The 22,671-nt window shown below is 44.9% G+C and overlaps 2 protein-coding genes across 2 annotated transcripts in view; both read left to right on the forward strand.

Annotated features, from left to right (window-relative positions):
• Nucleotides 1-22,671, forward strand: part of spata20 (spermatogenesis associated 20) — a 231,491-nt gene that overhangs the window by 177,976 nt on the left and 30,844 nt on the right. The window lies entirely within an intron of this gene.
• cacna1g (calcium channel, voltage-dependent, T type, alpha 1G subunit) overlaps nt 1-22,671 on the forward strand; it is a gene marked incomplete at its 5' end in the record, with an annotated part of 205,250 nt that overhangs the window by 119,340 nt on the left and 63,239 nt on the right. Inside the window, 6 exons of the mRNA XM_079182289.1 lie at nt 8,188-8,339; nt 9,047-9,232; nt 11,132-11,249; nt 12,698-12,853; nt 15,350-15,415; nt 22,144-22,237. Coding sequence (XP_079038415.1) covers nt 8,188-8,339; nt 9,047-9,232; nt 11,132-11,249; nt 12,698-12,853; nt 15,350-15,415; nt 22,144-22,237 — 772 coding nt within the window. The remainder of the gene's footprint in view (nt 1-8,187; nt 8,340-9,046; nt 9,233-11,131; nt 11,250-12,697; nt 12,854-15,349; nt 15,416-22,143; nt 22,238-22,671) is intronic.

Here is a 22,671-nt window from a genome sequence, read left to right on the forward strand (position 1 = left end):
TGTGTACATCACAGGTCACATGGGAAAACATGTTTAGGCAATGGAAAAAGATAAAAGATGAATCAATAACGATAATAATAATACAAATGTAAAGGGCGGGTCCATTTATTGTTTAAATGTGTGAGTCTGTAAAACACACACACACACACTCACACACATGGACAGTATGCTGCTGTGACCCGTCTCCTGAGATATAAGCCGGCCTCTTGAGTATCTCAGACATCAACACAGACATGTTACCCCGCAGCTCACCCGGTGTGTATGGAGCTACGGGGGCCCAAAGCCCTCGCTGTCCGTGACACATAACAGGTCTGTTGCCTAATCTCTTAAAGGCACAAATACGCACACACACACAGACACACACACACAAACGCTCCGCTGCTGCTCGGGGAAACGTCAAGGGCAGCAGAAGAGGCAAGTGCAGCGAATGTAAATGTGTGCGCGACGCGGGGATGGACGGATAAAGAGATGATTAAATGAAGTGTTGGAGAGGGCTGACAGAGTGTAAGGACTTGGAGGTGAAGGGAAAGAGGAGGTGATGGGTGGGAGAGTGCAGGCGGACGGGTCGGATGAGCAGGGAGAGGGTGTCTGCTTTATCTCGCCGCGCAGTTTTAAGAGCGTTACCATTTATGGTGGAGCTGATGGAATATTTGTGCCTCGGCCAACTATGTGACACAGCCCGTAGTCTGTTTACTCGGGAAGACCGACCTCTCTCTCTCTCTCTCTCTCTCTCTCTCTCTCTCTCTCTCTCTCTCTCTCTCTCTCTCACTCGCTTTACATAAAGAACTTCCCCCTTGTCTGCGTGGCCAGTCGTCCCCGTCTTCCCATCGTCTCCAGACGGGTCTTTTCCGCTCCCTTGATGATCCGCCGCCGATGCCAAAATAGCTCGAGGAGAAGTTAAGAGGCTCAGAGAAGACAGGGGCGTCAGGGGAGAGACGTGGGGAAATGCACGGTTCCTGTTTTTGGAAGCCGTTGCTGCAGTCACAGTGGAAGCCTTTTAACACCGACACGAATAATGACTCAGCGTGTAGCTGTTGCATGAGCACGAAGTGATCCGAGGTCACTTTTGGGTCACGTTCCCCACGGGGGCGATGGTTTGACTCTTGGTCGACCTCGAAAGCTATCCACTCGAGAAAGAAAGTGCGTGAAGTTTCCGTTTTTAACAGTGATGCATGTTTACGGTTGGAAGGATCAGTTTGAAACATGTTTCAGGGGTCAAGAGTTTGAGTTTGAGGTTGATGTTAAAGGTCCAATATGTACGGTCTGATCAGAATTTTAATTTACTTTTGAAAATTTTTTAAATGAACTAATATAAACTAAATGGGAAGATGTTGCAGTGTTGACGTTAAGTCATTGGCGTCTTTGTATTGTGTTGTATTGGCATGCTAACCGACTAGCCCCGGCCCGGTCTGTCTTTAATACCACTTGACCCCCTCGGTCCAACTTGAGAGGGCGCCCAAAGGCTTGTCAATGATACAGTACATCCTTGATCCGTGTACTTTTTGTTTATCGGAATAAAGTGGGAGCTGGGAGGCTGCTTCGGCGGTGGTAGAGCAGGGCCGCGGCTCTGGGAGCCGTAGCTACCTCCCCAGTTATCAAATTAGCTTTTAACTTGGACACAGCCGGAGCAAACCCCCAGAACAGGAGAACTGCCCCGACTCCTGGAGGCTGGAGCCGCCGAGTGCCAACCGCTCTCCCCCCCCCCCCTCGGAGCTGTGGTCTTCTGCCACTCTGGTACACGGACCGTAAAACCCACGTTTAGTGGCACAAACACACAGATGGCTCGTGTAAAAGATAGATAGCTGTAATAAAGATAGCGCTGTTATTTTGACCGGCTCTCAGTTTCAGGACTTTTGAGTATTCTTGCTCTGCTGTTGGATAGCACTTGACCTTTTGTTTTTCTAATAACTGACGACTGTGAATGTAGATTGTATGGACCCAGTAGCAAAGGTGACATGCTGACCGTTTTGTCCTTGTTATCATGAAACACACAGAGCAACAAACACTGAAACAACACAACGCTCAACTACTTCGACTCGCTTTTGCAATTAGCTAATCATTGCCGAACTCAAAAACCCAAACCGCATGGTCTTTTTGGAAACCCGCCGAAATTCGGCGACGCTCGACCGAACTTCCACTTTGTCGTGCGTTTCTCATGAATCGAGCTCCGAGGCGGAACCATTAGCCGCGACACATCAAGGCATCAAGTACCCTTTAAAATCGATGGAAGCTGCTTCACCACCTGCCTCGCGGCGGTGAACTGTCACATACAGTACAGCAGAACCGTCGCGTGGATGTCACCGTCCCAAATTCCAGTGGCAGATGTGGGTCTTCTTCCACGGTGTTGCACTGGAAGAAAGAAAAAAGTGATTTCCTATTGTGGTCATGTCTCTTTTATTACATATATTACATATTACAAAACTGACTCTTGTGAAATGTAGCCGCACTCACGGCTAAATGCGATGTCGGCAACTTGCCAATGTTTAGGGCGTGTAATATGTTCACCATTAGCATGCTAAACCTTTGCTAGTAAGCACAAATGTGCTTCACGTGAAACACAAATGACAGCTGAGGTTGACGGGAATGCCATTAGTTTTTTACGTATTCGTTTATGAACCAAAGCACTGGATCTGACAGGAAAATCTCTCCTGAAGCTACGTGTAATAGATAGACATAACTGGGGTCATTATGGTTTAATTGAATGTTTGGTTTTATTCATGAAGTTCGGCCCCTTTCGAATTGAAAGCGCTCTTGACATTTGAATTTGTGAGGTAGGATTAGGTTCAGTTATTGTAACGACTGAGATTATTAGTTAAAGGTGATGGCGCGTATAAACCCCATAGGTTATCGAATTAATGCACAGTAGTCTGTGTTTAAAGGTCTCTTGATGCATTCTGATGCTTTATTATGCACACACACACACACTCACACACACATTAGCTTCTCCCCTTGCCAAACCCAGAGAGACAGTGAGAAGACCCTTTTTGTAACGCTTCTTGCTCCAACCAGAGACGACGTTTACGCCGCTTTTATCCGACCCTGCCTGAAGAATGCAGGGTTGGCATCTGAAAACAGTGGCCTCCCTCCAAGACAGGCCTAAGAAAAGTGTTGTTTTTTTTTGTCCAATTTGTACAATGGTGAGACGGGGACGGCAAAAACAACAGCTGCTAATCCCGGTTTATAGAGGGATGGCTTTTCCAGCCATGGAAATCACAAAAAAGAGGGAGAATCAATGAGGTGATCAAATGTTGCATTCAGTTATTTCCTGGTTCAGTGAGATGTCAAATAACATTCTGCCTGTATTTAGCAACTTCTCCTCTCTTGCTCTGAATCTACAATGTCCCCCCTTTGCATTCAGCTTTTTGTATGGCTGTAAATGTCCTTATAATCCTTAAAGAGAGAGGGCCAATTTATTATTGGACAACCTGCTGTTGATGTGGGAAAGTTTTGAAAATGGCAGAACTTATAAACCGGAAAACTGTGTGGACAAATCGTATCAATGAATACTATCCAGTTCATCACTAAAAGCAAATAAACTGTAAAAACATTTAATGCTTTTTTTACGAGTTAGGTCCAAATAGAATAAGTTTCCTTATAATTGAGAAAAGTCCAATGATGTATTCCATTTAGATGTATGATCTAATTCATTATTTAAAATGAACTACCAATCAACATGAACAGGCTGTCGGATGTTGTCTGCAAATAGAAATAGGCACTACAAGTTCTTGCAGTCCAAAGCGGACGACTGCTCCTAGTCTGGTGGTTGTCGTGCTCAATATGCTAAAAATAATCATTTACGGGGGGAGATTTTGGAGCATTTCACATGAACTAAAAGCACGTTTAGCCCAGCTAAGTCAACAAAAGCAAGCAGAGATTCGGTTAACAACACACACACACACACACACACACACACACACACACACACAGGAAGAGTGACTTCATTCTCTGCTCATTTAGACATAACCCCACGACATCTTTACATAGACAACACTTGTTTTCTGCTGTATTAATATTCAGAATGTGAAATAAAGCTCCTTTAAAGATAGAATGCATGTAACTAAAACAGCAGGGGCCCTAAGATTGACCCTTGTAGATGAAATCAGATGAATTCCGTACATTCCGTATTATTAGTAGTATCATCTCTGGTGTAGATCTCCCATCAGATATATTAAGGAGTTGGTGCAGACCTTCAGATCATTCAGTCATCTGAGACGAATCAACTTCAATCACAACCAACCAACCACCCATAATTGTGAGTGTTTCATTCTCCATTTCATGCTTGAAATGTCCTCTTCTGTAGCACGCCTAAGCGAACCACTTGATTACGCAAACACACACACACACACACACAGACACACACCAGACTTGTTGGTGCATCATCTACAGTCCAGGGCGTAGCAGAGCGCAGCATCCCGTTTCGATTAGATCACATCAGATTAGGTGACATTACATTTGCGTTAACCAGATTACACTATTCCTCATCTAACACACTTTACCTCCTAATGCTGCCGCGGCCTCATTACCCGCGACACAGCCAGCTACGAGCAAAGCAAAAAGGGGGCGTCTCTCTCACTTCCTCGTGCACTTGGACACGTTTCATCTCCCTCTAGGTGGTTCTACGCACCTCAGTAGCGCGTCTTTTGTAGGTTCCCTTGTGCATTTGGGGGGAATAATGACCCGGACCTCAAGGCCAGATGTCTGCAGTCCAAGTCTCACCTCGTAAAAACTGTACTTCTCGTTCTGGCTTATCAATCGCATCTATTATAAAGCTGTGTGTGTGTGTCCACAGGCACGGCTATAAGGTGCGAGTCTGTACAGTATGCGTTCATACATGGTGAGGAGTGTGGGGAGCAGAGCTCACGGTGTGGGTTTATGCGCGTGGCCTGGATGTGTGGCGCTCGTTTGTGTTCTTACACCATGTCTGTACACGAGTGTTTTATGCGTATCTGCGTGTGAGGGCATTCATCGGAAAAAGAACACACAAAAAATCCCAAGTGCCCCGGCAGAGCATTTGTTTACCCCTTTGAACTTTTCGTAATCTCACAATGCGCGAGTGTGTGTGTGTGCGTTCATGAAGGATTTGCCGCCGCTTCCGCGCTCACAAGCGCACAAACGAACGGACACAATGAAGCAGCGGGATCAAACGAAACACATTCGTCCGTGTCTGCAGACAGACAGACGGAAGAGACACAGACACAGTGACAAAGAGGTGAGATGAAACGGAGAGAAGCTTCTTTTTCAGGAAGCCGGCTTTGGGCAAATGATTCTTCTTCTTCTTTTTTTAACAAGGAGGCAGGAGGGGAAAGACGTCACCTCGCCCTCTTCTCTGCACTCTGTTTTCTACTCCGTCCATTCAACATTGCACATGTGTTGCATGGTAGCACTTCAACTAACTTAACAAGTATAACGTGATGAAATACACTTATGTTAAATCGGCTCCACTCTGATTCCCCAGTTATCTCTCCTCGTTATTAATTTCTGGCATCTCATCTCAGCTCAGAAGAGCCATAGGAACGACTTAGAACTTGTTTGGAGATGAATGTATTCTTTGATTTTATAGAACATAAGGACTTTATGAAGGATATTATTAATGCTAACATGACGATCACATGATGTTCCCATGGGTGTTCTCGTCACATCCCCCTACCAACAAGTCAATGCTGGTTACATTGAACCATAATCTGTACAAAGTACTTCTAGTTGTCTAAATTTAAACCCAGCATGTGGAGGCGGCAGATCAGAATGTGCTCGTATCAATCATTTTTGGGTCACTTTGGAAGGCAGTTACGACCTATTTTGTCATTTAGGTATGATGATTTGTTAAAAGTGGCAGTGAAGTGCGGTAATTTATCATAAGCCAGTGTTTGAAGCTTCAGGCTCTTAATTATGGCGCGATGTTACATCTTGGTGTTGCTGGACCTTGTTCTGTGCCTCAGGGCCGACTGCTGCGTTCTAGTCTTAAGGGAGCAATGACTTAATACTAAGCAAGGACTTGTAAGGGTTGACTCGTTCAAACTCAAATATGCTGTCAGGGTGCTCTAATTGAAGCCCATAGTGAATGACCTACATCAAGTTTCAACCACAACATTTCAAAAAGTTCTGTAAGTAGCTGCCATTATGTAAGTCATTTACTTAGTTTGTTTTAGCTCAAATTAAAGAGCGACTCAACACCAAGCTGAAAAGCTTGGTTTCACAGCCCTGTTTGGTTTAGAGTTTGAAGTCTGTTGCACCGACTGTTCGTATACCTACTAACGGTGTGATCCGAAAAGTGTTCTTTTGCACCTGTGCAAAGTGATGTCACAGCGTACTGACACGCCCTAGAGTACACCTCACTGCAGCACGGTGAGATATCAATGGAATACACTTTTTTAAGAAATTGGCTTGCGGGCGGGAGTTTAATGAGAAGAGCGATTCCACATCTCAAATCTGTATATTAAATCTGAAGGTAGGAGGAGCCGTAAGTTAGCCTAGCTTAGCATAAAGACTGGAGACAGTTTGGAGAAGCGAGCAGGAATACCAGCACGGAAGCTCAGCAATGTACTGCTGTTTTTAAGCCACCTAAAAAAAGAAGATGGGGGGGGAAATGGTTGTTCCAACATGCCTGCTTTAAAGTAACAAACATTTCAAATAAAACGTAAGCAGTCTTCCAAGCCACCGGGCTCCACTGACAAAAACAGTAACTTTAGCTGGCAGAACAGGGGAGCTGCTCGTCTACCGCTGCCTCGATTGGTTCGTTTTTTCATGTCATTGTGTGACTTTTGGTGTTTTAAAGGGTTAGTTCGGAGTCACCAACGTCACACAATAACAAAAACTTAACTAACTGATGAAGGCAGCGCTGGACCAGCAACTCCCCTGTTCTGCCAGCTAAAATAACTGTTTTAGTCAAATGAGTATTGTGGCTTTGAGGAGTGCTTCCATTTCATTTGAAATGTTTATTACTTTAAAGCAGGTGTGTTGGAACAACCGTTTTTGTTCCATATGATTGTGGAGCAACGTAACAACACCAGCGGCAAGATTACATAACAACCGACTCACTGTGTTTTTGGAGCTCCAGACAAACTGGTGCCGTGATGCAGCACGAGGAGCTGTTATTCCACCGGTGATGTTACTCTCTGTGTTCCTTTCTCCTTGTGTATCCATGCTCGTGTTGACTAATCGCTGCTTAAACAGTCGCGGTGTGCAGTGATTAGTGGCAGCCCACCAGGACAGGCTTAATGACACACATTGTGTTGACATTACATTACATTACCTCTTGGTTCATCCTGGGGATAATGGCTCTGCTGGGACGACGCCTCTATTTATACACACACAGAGGGATATTGAGACTGTTAGGAAAGCCAGTGTCACACACACACACACACACACACACACACACACACACACACACACACACACACACATGTGCGCACATTTGCTTCCAGTTTTACGACGGAGAACATGCAGACACGGATCGGGCCCTCGACACCTTCCATCCTCTGTGTCGCGTCAGTGCAAACCGTGTGCATGACAGCGCGTTTGAGTTGTGTAAACTGTTTATTGCGTGGAGATGAAAGGCCTCATGAGGCTTGTCCGGGGGCCTCGCACAGCCCGCAGACACATAACAGAGTCCCCACCGGCTCCTTTCTCCTCGCCGATAATTACAGAAGCTCGCCGTGGATGCCTGATTTGCATACTGCGTCGTATTCGGATGTGCCGCGCCTTTTATCTTTTGGGCTCATGTTCTTTCTCTTGTCTGTCTACATTGCCTGTTTTTCTGTGTTTTATTTTTTTTCTTTCTTTTTTTTTTGGCAAATGCACACCGGTTGTTTGATCTAGATGTGAGTGGCAGCCCGATTCTCTGATGAGCTTTGTGCCGGCACATTCAGCAGCAGCATTGTGACCGGTGTGTGTGTGTGTGTGTGTGTGTGTGTGTGTGTGTGTGTGTCCTGGTGTGAGATAAAAAGGACAGATTTGTCTTATTTGAATTGAATTTAGCCATTGGCATATTTGCTCTCCAGTGTTGTCACTGTAGTCATATAAACGCCTTGCTATTTTACATGCACATGCAGAACGAGTTCAAAGTGCTGAAAGTCAAGCTGAAAACGAGGGAATTTTCTTTTTTTTTTCATCCCCTGAAAAAGTGTAGATGCAAGCTTCGACCGTGCATTAACGTCTCCTCTCTTTTGGTCTCTGTGTGTCTGTCTCCAGCCCGAGGAGTTGACCAATGCGTTGGAGATCAGTAACATTGTGTTCACCAGCCTGTTCGCTCTGGAGATGCTGCTGAAGATCCTGGTCTACGGGCCCTTCGGCTACATCAAGAACCCCTACAATATCTTCGATGGCTGCATCGTGGTCATCAGGTGAGCGGCAGAGAAGGATTTCCTGACCACGGGGGTTTTCACAAAGGCCCCGAAATGAAACTCAATCTTTTTCTCGCAGCTCTCTCTCTCTATCTATTTTGGAAATAAACGGGAACGCATAAGCTAAGGCCCCCCCACATAGCCATTGTTATAAAAGAAAAACATAATGTCAGCTTTGCTCTCCATCCATTTACCCAAACCTACTTGTTACAAATAGTGGAAATGGATACATTATAAGCAGTGGTTCTTTATGACACCTGTACAGGGTGGGGACCTGAGATTATTGGTCAGGACTTTTGGCTGTTTGAAGACTATCGACCTAATATGAAGACAATCTCGAAAACCCATCGGCAATCGGTCCAACGGGTCCGACGGGTCCGGTGTAGCCAGCGGATATCCGGGCCAAGACTTCCTTCTCTGTGAGCTTCTCATTGTTTACGCCCCGATTAGCAACGTGAGAGGAAAGACTGGAGTTGGAGTTTAGATAACAGCTAAATCATTGTCAGACGATAGCCGGTGGGTTTCGAGATTGCATTTCGGCCAATGAGTTCTGCTGTTCTTTGCTCTCCGCTCTAACTGTTTACCTGCATTCAACCAAAAGCCTGCAGGAACGTGATCAGAATCTGATTATAGAGATGAACATGAAGATATACAGTATGTGTGTGTGTGTGTGTGTGTGTGTGTGTGTCTCTCTTCTCTTTGGACAGCGTGTGGGAGATCGTGGGTCAGCAGGATGGCGGTCTGTCGGTGCTGAGGACCTTCCGGCTGATGCGGGTGCTGAAGCTGGTCCGGTTCATGCCGGCCCTGCAGAGGCAGCTGGTGGTGCTTATGAAGACCATGGACAATGTGGCCACCTTCTGCATGCTGCTCATGCTCTTCATCTTCATCTTCAGGTAGGCGGAGGAGGAGGAGGAGTGAGCGACCTTGCGTCCCGTCTGACACGGCAAAATGTATCGATTTCAGAATCGTGTAAAAAAAAAAAAATGGAAAGAGGTAAGTTGAAGGGGCCGTGAAACGAATTTGGAGTTAAAAGCACAGTGATGTGGAGTGAAAGTAAATTGGTAGATGAGTACATCGTGATGTCAATATGGGAAGCAAGCAGCAGAGAGAAGCCGTGATCCGTACAGGCATGTGAAGGGCAGATCAGTCGATGGGGGGATGAGACTTAAGTGATTCCCTGTTTTCGTCAGCAACCCTTCTATTTGCCTAGTTAGGCCTGTGGCTGAGCTCAACAGAATCCAATGTGTGGAGGCTCTCTGCACACACACACACACAACTTAACTACGCTACGCTTCAAATCTAAAGTATTTCTCGATAAGATTTACTATGCATGACTAAACAGCGACGAAAAAGAACATTTTTAGGTATTTCTTATCAAATGTTTAACACTCAAAACCAGATATAATTAAATTCCTCAGGACGGTGTCGGTGTGGTTTGATCAGATTTGTCTTAAGAGAGATGTTTTGTGTTTCCTGCTCAGGGACTACATGTATAAATGAACTCCTAGCTAACTCTGGTACAGCTAAGAGGGTGTGCAATAAACAATTAAAATAACAAATACACATGAATATTTGAAAACAATGTATGCTCGCTGATTTTGATCTATGATTGAGGGATTGGCTCTCAACATGACAATGGCTGAGCCGGCGGCTAGCAGCCAATGTTGCTAACAGCGGGAGCAGGGCCAACAATTTAATTGGTAAACTTGGGCAAAGTGTCTCCACTCACAAGCAAGAAACTTTAGCTTTAGACTTCAGCTCCATCTTAGTCATGTGTGTGTGTTTGGTGTCTGAGCGTGAGCGGCTTCATTTCAGCAGCTTGTTTGTATACCCGACTGCACATATATGAGGCCACACATGCACTTCAGTAGACGCACACGCAGAGCTCCAAGAGCCTTGTATATGCATATATAAACAGCCTTTGATTTGAGTGAAGAGTTGCCAAGTTGACGCCGCAGAGGCTTGCTCATTGATCCCTCAGCTCCAGTTTAGCTTCAGCGTCTGTGTTTCTGAATAAAAGACTGCTGGTTCCATAATAGAAACACACCACGGATTAGCCCTCTTGCTGCATGTGGCGCTGAACTCTCTTTCTTTCTTGCGGTGTTGTCACCGCTCTGCGCAGCACAGATTAAACAAATGAGCTGCGACGAGTTACGTCGGACGGAGCGCCAGGCTAGCTGTTCCCACCGCTGCTTCCAGCCGTCGTGCTAGGACGTGCTCGTCAGCTCCCAGCTCGATCTCCGTAAAGAAAGGAGATATTGTTAAACCGCTTCGTTCATTTCTAAAGTAGCGTAAACACCTTTTGGTTGGGGGGAAATATTGCCTTTGTTTCTAATAAGTATGACTATGAGGTGTCACTGACATGGTTTGTGACGCTCTCCATGGTGCTGAACCTGAAAAAACAAAGCAGTTCGTCTCCCTTTCTTGGCAACATTGCTGTCACAATGCATTATGGGCCGACTGTTTATGAACCAATAACTGTTTATTACCTGACTGACATTAAATGGACGTTTGTGTTGCCTGTGCTACTTTTTGGGGTAATAAAACTAATGAATACTTCTATTCACGCTTCTTTGTGACAATCCCCTGAGCAGTAATTGCCATTCACGTTCAGTGTGTTCTGCCTGAGCTGCCATGCAAGCAGCAGGTATTATCAGTATGATGGAGCCAAAACAAGTCCTCTCAGCGTGTTTATTTCTGTTTATTTGTACTGCATCTAACCGGTTGGCCGTAAACATTTACCCCTCTGTTTCCTGTTTGTTTTCTCCTGGCTCTCCCTCCTCCTGTGTCAGTATCCTGGGGATGCATCTGTTTGGTTGCAAGTTTGGATCCGAGGGGCATAGTGGAGACACCCTGCCGGACAGGAAGAACTTTGACTCCCTCCTCTGGGCCATAGTGACCGTCTTCCAGGTGAGCATATATACCCTTTTCTACCCATCCTCTACTCCGTGAAACGCTTCACGCTCGACTTCCCAACTCTGTTAATACGAGGCGACAATTTAGCAGCAGCATGACCTGAAGCCATGCGACTTCATCCACCATCTTGAATCTCTGACTTCCTGTGTGATCAAACTGTACCGGCTGAAGTGCCCTCAAGCAAACCAACATCTTCCCTGCTTCATTGGCGCCGACTGAACCTGTCCCCATTCGGAGGCTGACGAGACAATTTCCTCCTGAATAAATAAAACCTATCGAATCAAATAGTCCTCTTCACTCTCGCTCCGTGTCTGGCCTTTATCTAGCTCCCGCATTTTCTTCCACTCGATCTAATTCCCATTTACCAAGTATCTTATAGGTTAAGCAGGCCTGCCGCTTGCCTCATGTCACCTTGGATTAGTGATTAGGCCTTCTGTCAGGTCCGACCATTCATCCATTATCTGTCTATACTACTGTATGGTATTTATCACCCTAAATATAGCACCCTTATATCATTCAGTGAAACATCTGATCAGAGATGGTGCACAGTGTCGGCGTGTCCCGCTGCACAGAAGATTGTACTGTCATGCTCGTTCTCGCGATGGAGGGTTTAATGTAGCCGCACTGATCCAGTCGACATTGTCTTTAACATTTCCGCATTCTGTCCCTTCAAATGAAGAACTCGTGGTGCAGAGAAAGCATTTATGTTTTTGAATTAGAAATACAAGACTGATTACTGACCATAAATTCAACTTCATCACCACACAACAACTGAAATGTCACAGGATTGACCGCTCAGCAAACCGTTCCCCTGGACAGTTATTGTCCAGTCATCGCTAAAGTGCAGAGGCACTTCAGACCTCGTCAGTCTTGTGCTGTGTGTGTGTGTGTGTGTGTGTGTGTGTGTGTTGTGCAGTAACAGTAACTGCAATACTTCTGCATTAAAGATTTGAGCTTTGTCTAAAACCGAAAAACACAAGAGCAGAAGTGTAAGGAACACATGAAATAGTGTGCTCTAATGTGAGCTGTAAACGTTAGCATTTCCGGCTAACTAGCTTCCTTTTCTACCTCTTACCCAATGCTGCTGTCAAAGCCAACTAGCACTTTGATAACAAACTACATTAGTTTGTGTGACGATATGTTTCGATAAAGCCTGTTCCTAACTAACACATCCGCTGTGCGTTATATCACCCATTATGTCGTTAGCTTAGCTGGCTAGCTTCAGCTGATGAAATCTGCTAATGAGTGCCCAGAACTTGTAAAACTACGACCGTTAGAAAGTTAAACAGCATGAGTTTGATGAGCATAGAAACAGTATCTAAGGGAGGACGAGGCTCAGCGAGCGGCCAATTTATCAAACTAAGATATTATTAAACTACCACAACAATTGCTGAACCAAGCTGTGCTTTTTCCCCATAAACACTTTCTCTTCTCCTCTCCAGATCCTGACCCAGGAGGACTGGAACAAGGTGTTATACAACGGCATGGCCTCCACCACTCCCGTAGCCGCCCTCTACTTCATCGCGCTCATGACCTTCGGCAACTACGTCCTCTTCAACTTGCTGGTGGCCATCTTGGTCGAGGGTTTCCAGACCGAGGTACAATGTTGCTGGTTGAGCTATGTCGTCTTAAATCTGAAAGCCACCTGCCAAGAAATCGGCCAACGGGCTGAGATTATTTATCTCCATTTAATTAAAAGCAGGTCAACTGGTTGAATCTCGCACTGTGATCTGGCTTGCTTCCAGGTCTTTAACACAAATTATTTCTGAAGACGGTGAAAGTGTCTTGGAAAGTATTCTCATCATCATTCCGCCCTGTTTCAAAGAAAATATATATATTCTATATTTATTTTTAGAAAATTTGCATTTGAGGCTGAGACATGAGGCTAAACTACTCAATGAACTGCATATTCTTTCCGTGCAGGCACGCATAACACTAATGGATGGATGTCCGCGCCCACACATACATAACCAACTCATGCACTGTAGGCATTAACCTGTAGCCTTTCTTGGGCTCTCTGCGGCGGATTATGCGAGGACATGAGAACACACAAGTTGCAGCATTTCATCTCCCCTCCTCTTCATCTTCACCTCGCTGTCAGCCTCTTCTCCTCCCACTCTCTCCCTGCGATCTCGGCAGTCATCCTCATTATGGTTGCTGCTTATTTGCCAATACGGTGTATCATGCCATAAAGTGCATCATAAGAAAACGATGTCTGCTCGACTAGACGGCGCATCGGCCTGCATCACCTCGTTTCAGTCTCATGCTCGGGTGACTTCCTCTCTTTTCCCCCTCCTTAGGACAACTCTTCTCATGTCACACAGCAAAAGTGATATGTTCTCCACCACCTCACTGTGTTTTTGATTCTAACGTTTCCCTGAACATTTTTCGCAGCGAGCAAAGAAGCTGAAACTCATTGAGCGACCACTCCTTACTTTCCAGCTTTACTGAGACGAGATGGAGCGAGTAAATCACACGAGTATTCAGCTTATCTCTAGCTGTCTACTTGTCTCCCCCTCTCTTTCTCTTTCTTTAAGGGGGTGACAGCACCTGTGCTTTGATCTCTGGCGCTCTTTGGCTCTTGGGGCGAGAGGATAGAGAGCATAGACGGCGGGTGGCAGGGAAAGAGCTTGACAGCCTCATAAAATATGGATTAATTTGAATGGGCTTCTCTTCCTATTGTACTCATCTGCTGTACAAATATCAAGTGCATTGCTGTGGTGAATGGAGCCACATGGGAGGTGGGAGACAATAACCAAAGCTGCTTTAAGATGAAGGCTTTACATGGCGGCCAAGACTAGAGTTAATGCGTTTCTGGTCACTTTTTAATTAAAGTCCAACTGACACCAAAATTAGGTCTTTGCGTCTTTCAGCTCGTTGTTTTGGCTTTTCCGGCCTGCAGCTTCGCTCTTTTGCTCCGCCCTCATATATCTATCTCATTGTTTCATTTCCAGCTTCAGCAGACAGCTGCTTTTTTGTTTAGTTTAGTTTTTGAGCGAAGAAAGCTCTAACGATCCTCTCCCTGCTTACCTGCCTGTGAAATCTTCAAACCCATCCCCAGACAGACGCTCCTACATATAAGACCAAATGTAGAAACCCCCCCCCTAAGGTCTATTGTTCTTCCCCTCTGCTCTTCTGTATCATCCCAGAGCTGTCTGTTTAATTCTCCCTCTCCTTTTTCAACTTAGCGTCCTTTTTTCTTTTTTTTGCAAACACTACGTTTATTTTTAGGCAAACTTTCCCTGCATCAGTGTTGCTAGGGAACGGGCGGTTTGAATGATGTGAACCAAGCCAGGAGAGACGTACGGCTGTGTAGCCGAGACACACAGAAATGTATCACTTCCAATATGCCCATATTGCTTTGGACGTAAAGACAGAAGGGAAATCATGCGATGGAAGGAGTTTTTCCTTTTTTTTGTTCAATCCTCTTTTGCCTGCTTTTATTTTCTTGATTTAACTCCTTCCTCCATCCTCTTCATCTCCTCCATACTTCCTGTTATCTCTGTCTTCCTCTCACTGTGTCCCTCTGTTCAGGTTGTGAGTGTGTGTCAATGTGACAGAATCCAATATCCGCCGCAGAGAGCGCAGCGTTCCTTTACGGAGATCTATTAACAACAAAGAGACAAGAGCTGCTCTTCTTTTCTTTTCTTTTTTTATTGCACCCTGACAATAAACATACATTTCACACACACACACACACACACACACACATGTGAACATGCACGATTCACATGCACTTGTCGGGCGAGCTGCACAGGAATGCATCCGGGGGCCGAGCACACTGTGCCCTGAGCGGAGGTGAAAACGTGGCCGTGCTCTTCACCTCTGGACTCCGCTGTCTTGACTTTCCTCCTGCTTTCAACCTGTATATTCAAGTCGCTGAAATACGCTGAAATGACTGTGCACCCTCTGTGATTCAGGACTGGTTGCTCTTGATACGCTGACATGTTGCACGGTGATGTCGAAAAATGTCCTTTAACTCTCTCCTTCTGCTCTTGTCTACTGCTGTGGTTTTCCCGCCTCTCACCTCTGTGCCTCTTTTCCTCCGTGCGCCTCCCTCTCCTGTCCGGCTGCAATGATCACTCCCACTATAGGAAGTGTGCAAGCGGGAGGACTTGCATGTCCAGCTGAGCCTTGTTCAGCTGCCTGTAGACTCAGGGGTATGTAAAGCACTGCAGCTCTGCCTTCCCCGCCCTCCCCTCTGCCCTCCCTCTCCCCCCCGTTTCTTCTCGCCCTTCCCTATAGAGGCTTTTGCAGTCATGTGTCAGGTCTCTCAGCAGCCACAGCTGGAGGTTGCGTTCATGTCATAAATTGCTGAGTGTATAATAGTAGCAGAATAACTCAAAGTGTGACGAGGTCCTGTGTGGGCCTTGCTTTTGGCTGATTAATCAACCCGCCAGACCATTTATCAAACTCCAAACGCATGCTAGCCGCTAGCGTCTGAAAAAGGGGGCCACTCCGCCCAAATTGCAAAAAGAAAAGCTGCTGTATTTTCTAATTTGCCATTAGTGGTATTGCGCCATGCAAATAGTTTTATTCACAGAGGTTTTCAGCTTTTTTTTTTCCCACCGCTGAATGTTTTGCTGCCAAACCAATTCAATAGAGTACCGAATGATGGAAGTGAAAGGCCAGTTCATTCTTCAGCTCAGACGTAAGGTGGCTTGCAATTGGAGATCTTCCAAAAGATGAGCAACTGTGTTAGAAAATCTGGTTCTTTGATAAAAAAAAAAAAAAAGAAGAAGACAAAGGTACAAGCCTTTGTTTGTACGTTGAAATGAGCATTATGGTGAATATCCAATCACAAAGCTTAAAACAAAGCAATCAGAAGCTAAATGTTACTCCTTGTAGAAACCTGACAATATATTAAACATTTTAAATCAATCAGCTTTCTTTAGTCTGGGTCAGTGTTGGGCAGGAAGGAGTCCCCAGCAACGAGTAGTGTAACAGATCACAACTTCCAAAACAGTTGTTGGCTAGCGAAAGTATTATGAAAATACTGGATACAGGTAACTTACTTTTGATGCCATGTAATAATTCAAGAAATGTTATGACATGGCATCCTGTCTTTTAAATAACTTTCGCTTCCTGAGTAACTTGCCCAACACATGGTCTGGGTTAACTCCGAACGCTCTGTTCCCAGTTACGACAACCACTGGCTTCGTCTCCCGCCGGGGCTTATGGGTAGAGAAACATTTAGTCTCTCCGAACTGGTGGCAAAAAAAACATCATGATTTTGCAGAAACCAAGTTGACACAACCAAGCCATCAACATAATGGCAAAAAGTGTTTTGTTTCTGTAGTGTGGTGATGGTACAAGCCTCGACGATTGAAATCTTAAAACCTCTAGTGAACCGGCATGGCTCAACACCAATTGGGCTAAATGGCAATGCACGTAGCGTATTTTTGAAGGTTGAGTGACCATAATAGAGCTGTAGAATCACCGATGTTGGCAAAAAGCAGAGGACCTCCAGCATGGCTGCCCAGAGAACGTGTCGCATCATCTAAAAGTCCTCTAACCCGCCTCCTGCATGATGCCCTTGCTGCTGAAACCAACCGCGGCAGCGAGTGACTGTTCAGAAGAGAAAGTGCTTCAAGACTTGCGTCACTTTGCCCTGTGTGTCTTCCTCTTCATGTTCTTTTTTTTTTTAAAAGCAGACTCCGCGTCAAAGCTCAGATTGAACGCTCACCTCCCACCAGCCCTCCACTCCTCTCTTTTTTTTCCGAAATTCTAGCCTCGGGGGGTAAGAACGCTATAAAAAATCTCTCTCTCGCTCAGTCTTTGTTTTATCTGGCTGGAGGATAGAGATGAAGCGAATGAGAGAGAAAGTGGGGGAGTGCCGGGTAAATCCAACCGGACTAGAGGATGAAAGCTAATAACGAGAGGGGGGGGGGGGGGGATCAACTCTGTTTGCATTACTCAGGCTCTTAAGGCAAGGCCAGAACACTCTGGGAAACGGGGCCTTTGAAAAACAGATGGTTGTAAATCGCGTCCTTGTGCCCTCTAATTTTACACTGTCGATCGCTATCCGGAGTTGATCTCCGAGCTTTCAAACGGGAAAATGTTCCAAATTGTTAAAAACGCAGCAGCCCACTGGAGACCGTGCTTTTAATGAGGATTTGAGTGGAGTCTGCTGGCTGGTTATACCTGTTGTTATAGTTTGATTGACCTATATTGCCTTTTACAACTTTGCATTCATTGTATGTACTAGCCGCCTGCAGATGTCCAGGACTGCCAATATTATAATGAAGTCATTCAATCAAATAAAAAAAGGAACTTAAATTTAATTTCCATTTTGAAGTTTATGGTGCGCATTATCTTCCAATTTGGGAATGAATTTCATCATCATTTTCATGTTCATTTTGGCAATAACTGCTTTGTTTTTAAGTTGCGGCGTGGAGGAAGAATCCTACTTTTTGGTGAATCACTTTGTTTTCATCCAGTTTCTCTTGGAGTCCTCAAATTGACTTGTGGTCAAATTTCCGTCCAACTATTAGATAGAAATGAGGCAAACATATTCATGTCACCCTCAGGAAGAATTGTAATAACTCTAAATGATGAGGCCATCTGCCTCTGCTATTCTTCTGGTTTTATTACTAATTAACCCCAAAAAAACCCCACAATGTCACGAATGGCGAATACGGTAAACGGCAAACATCTGACGGTTCCATCTTGAGCATGGTAGCATGCTGATGTTAGCATTAGCTCAAAGCTTGGCTACGTACAGCCTCGTAGACCTGCTAGTGTGGCTGCAGACTCTTGATCCATTTAAATGTCATCAAAAAATAAGACAAAATGAAGACATTCTTAAAAAGTCTAGTTTGTGGGGTTTATTATATTTAGAAAAATTAATGATCGTGGCAGTTAAGTTTTGCAGTACAGGCGAGATTTCATTTTTTATTTCCATTGAAAAAATGGAAATAAGAGATGTTTTAATATGAACATACAGTGAGAAAAAAAATCTAATACATTGATGGTGTTAGTTTAGAGGTTTGCTACAACAGCACAGGTATCCGATCCAATACTGGGCTGATGCGTCTCAAATGCAGCTGTGGTAGGATGCAATTTTGATGGACACACACACACACACACACACACACACACACACACACACACAAACACACACAATTACCCCTCTTCCTCCTATCAACATCCACCCGCCATCGCCCATTCACAGCCTTTTTAAAGCGATGTAATTGAGATGCCCCAGTGTCTATTATTTGTCTTGCTATCAGCAGCAGGCCCGGTCTGGCCTATCTCCTGCTGCCGCCACCGTTCCCAAATTGGGGTGGCGGAGTGTAAACAAGCTATCCAAACTACCGGGCTATTTTCGGGGACAAGGATTTCCCTCGAGTCCAAGTCCCCCTCGGCCACCCCTGCTCCAAAGCAATCATCTCCACCTTCTTTGCTTCTCCTGGCCTGGTGTCTTTCAAATGAACACCAACACACTGAAAATGGACAATGAGAAATATTATCTGACTAACATCTCCAGCCGTCCAGTATTAAAACCCCAAAAATGCAAAGGCTTCTCTGAGGATTGCTTCTTCGAACAGTTTTATTTAATTCCTGAGATGCCTTCATCTGGAAAATAAGAGAAAACTTGTTGTATGTTTTTTTTTTCACTCTATAAAAGGATTTGTTTTCTGACAGCTGGGATAAGGATTCATGTCTGCCTTTGAAGAAGTTGGTACATCATGTACCAGAGAGGGGAAGGGGAAAAAAGGAGACAAAAGAAAAACACTTGAGAAGATGATGCAGACCGACAAGATAGAGAAGACAGAGAATGTTAAGGAGAAAACAGTCTGAGCTGGATTAATCTCCCCCTCACAGTCTGATGTAGTTTCACCCACTTTATCCAGTTGACTGAGGGTTTCCTAAATAACACAGTGCACTCTTGATAAGCAACGGATTAGTGCGGAGCAGATCTTAGGTCAGCTCGATCTTTTGACACGATTGGTCAGAAATGTGCAGTTTGAGCTGCTCTTTCTGGGTCTTCCTGCTGGTCCATCTAGATCAATAGTTAATACACTGTTACTGTTTTTTTTATCATGCAGCCTTTCAGAGTCGCACTTTATATTTCCCGAAAGCAATCATTAAGCAAGTGTAGCCAAGCTATCGAGCCAAGAGGAGCAACAGCCTCAGTTTGTCTTCTGTCGTGTTTGTCCTGCAGGTATAAGGGAATCATCTGCTCGCATTATCTTCTGTTCAATAAGTAAAGCTAGCGTCACGTAACACACAGATTAAAGCAGAATCATTGTCAATGAGTGCTGCAAAAAATGGGCTTTGGAAAAAAAAAAGGATGAGATATTATAAGAATCTAAATAAGACTTTTTTACTTTCTTACCAATGTATTTGTTCACCTTTTGTTGCAACTCTCTTATGAAGCAGCAAACCTTTACATTGCCTTTTGTTTTGACTCACCCTTATATATATATATATATAAAACAGGCCTTAGCATAGAGTACGACAGCACCCAGTCCACAGAGGACACATGGATGATGATGATGATGGTTGTTGTTCTCAGTGGGTAAACTGGCAATCCTGGAAATCATTTCAAAACCTGGGTCTCGCCTCCTGAAAGCCAGCTGTTTTGTGTGTGCGTGTGCCTCAGAAAGAGGAGATGAGGGTCAGGTTGTCCCACCGCTCGTCACCTGAGCCTGTCAGGTCTGGTCCTTGTGCTTATACTACAAGATCCTCTCTAATCCCCCGGGCCTAGCGTTGCTTTTCCCGTGAGTACACAAACACACTTTGTCACCTACTGCAGATGCAAGCTAGCTCCCAAGCTGGCCCGCTGCTCAGCAGGAACCAAAACCAAGAACAACTGCTCTCCTCTCTTTCCCCTTTTACCTGAAGAAGAGAGAGAGAGAGAGAGAGAGAGAGAGAGAGGGGGAGGAGATAAGGTTAAGCACCCACAATGCTTAGCAACGATGCTCCACTGGGTTTGTCCTATCACAGCTGTCTGATTGTTTGAGTTTAGGTTGATGAGTCCTGTGGGAGAGGGAGTCTCGCTGCGGTTGAAACAGGTTTTTTTTATGTTTGGTGATAAATTGTTGTGATTTTGGGCCGTATGTCCCTGTGAGAAGTTGCCTGCTGTATAATCGTAATGGCCAAACATTTTAAAATATAGCTTAGGCCAAGTTAGCAGTCATTGTGTCCATACTGCTCCCGATCAGAATCAACTCAAAGTATTTTTAAGACAAATTTTGAATCTGGTTTCCGATTGCTCTCAATGCACGTATCCATTGCAAAACAAATCTGCAGTAAGATATACATAGCAAACACCTAAGAACAGGGAGAAGAAAATAAACAAAACTAACCTTATACAGCTATTACGTCCAGCCAAGTATATGACTCGTCACTCCCTTTGTGTGCAGGAAGCGGGAGGGCAATCGAAAATGTTGTTTGAAAGGCTAAACGCCAATAAATGTGGATTTAAGCTAAATACATTGTTCGGTAAAAAACATGTTGGGAATTCTGGAAATGAAGAATTTCAAGTAAAAAAAGATTGATTTAGAACTCGAATGTTCATGTTATAAATGAAGCTTGGAACTTTCAACTGTTCAGTACAGCCCTGCTGCATAAGTAGTCATTACTATAATAAAAACGTCTCTGTGATTCACATCATGATATATCTGGAAGTGCTAAGTCAAAGGCAACTGGCTTTGGATTCATCCAAAAGGCTCCTTAAGTTGAATTCCTTCCTTCTTTAGTTAATTCAGAACATCCTGTTATAATAAAAACAACAATTGTAAAACCACTTTCACGCAAATTTTCAGAAAATTTACCGAAACTTTTTTTGTCTTCTATTCTACTGGAGAAATCAGTCTGGGGCACACAAACAGTGGCTTTAACTAGAAGGAAAAAGTTCAAAGATAGCTATAGATGGCTGCAAATTGTAAACAAATGCAACATGCCGTATATCCACACCCACTGTGTCTTTCTCTTACACTCATTGCGAGTATAAAGAAAGTAATTTGTTAGTTTAAAAGGTGCACGGTGATGAGGTCCCGAGGCCTTTTTCTGCACACAGTTTATTCACTCTGCTACCACAGAGGTCTGACTCACGGGGTCGGCATTCTATTAATCCAGTATCCACCTGGCACCCCTCGCAACACATTAATGCAGTCTGCAGGCTCTGGCATAGCGCAGCAAATACAAGCAAGAACGAGGTTTTTTGCCAGTGGAAGTCAGCGGGAAGCAAAGGGTAGAGGAGAATAATTAAGAGCCTGAACGAGATGAACCAAATGTTAATGCGAGACAGTGAGAAAGACTCATTTGACGTCGTCGCCTGGAACGACGACAGAGAACAAAAACAAATGAATAAACGGTTCTGATTTACAGACTGCCTCGCGGCACAATGAAGTAACATCGGTGTGTGTGTGTTGTGTGTAAGTGTGTAAGTGTGAGGATCGCAGACCTAGCAACCACACTGAAGCTCTTTCGTAGCCGTTTACGGGTCACGGCAAGTAAAACGAATGGCCACACGGCCGATGTGTTGCTCTCTGAAAAGTGCCCTGTTGCATTTTACCGGTTGATCTTCAGTGTGGTTTCTCCATGAACCTTCTCACTGTCCTTTGCATGGCAACACTTGACGTAGTAGTTTTTTTACCGTCTCTCTGTACCCTTTGACTATTGAACACTGTGATCGAGGAGACCACACCCTCACCCGCCTGGCCTACAAAGAGGGAGGTTGCCTCTAGGGACTGATCCAGGGCCAGGTTCAAGCCAGGGACCGATGCAGCACCGAGACTTAAGATAAAGCCGAGCAGGGATCTGTGTTTAGAGGCAACTTCAACCCACGTGCTTTCTGTGAACTCCCCCTATAAGAAACAGATATTTTCGCAGGTGCTCTCTTCTGACTTTTTGTGTGTGCTTTTTTGTGTGTGTCAAGGGCGATGCCTCTAAATCGGGCTCGGAGATCGATTCCTGTGCACGAAGCATGGAGGACGTCAACGGCAGCAAAAAGGATTTATCGGCCTCTGCAGGTGAAATATACGTGTGTGTGTGTGTGCGTGTGTACAGGCAGCGCATTTCGGGTGCTGCTCGAGTCAATGATGCTACAAGAGGAATTCAAAAGAACAGAACTCAACCCTCAGGGATTTCTTCAAAAGCCTCTATTGACATAGCTCGTACCATCTGTGTTCGCACAGCAAACTGCTGGCACATTCCCTCCCTGAGCGCTGTTGATTAGACACTGTGTTGTCTTTCTTACAAAATGTATGTCATAGCTTGTGATACAGCAGCAAGTTAGGCCGGAGGAATCTGAAGTATACCCTGTGCAAACATCCCCCACCTGTTCTACGTCTGTCTCAGCCTTTGTCCCCCCCCCCACCCTCCCGTTGCTTTTCCATCCACACTCAGTCGGCTCGTGCCTGCGCCGCATCGAACCAGAACAGCAGCCTCATCCATAATTCCTCAT

The sequence above is a fragment of the Pholis gunnellus genome, assembly GCF_910591455.1.
Source record: "Pholis gunnellus genome assembly, chromosome: 21".
NCBI classification, from domain to species: domain Eukaryota; kingdom Metazoa; phylum Chordata; class Actinopteri; order Perciformes; family Pholidae; genus Pholis; species Pholis gunnellus.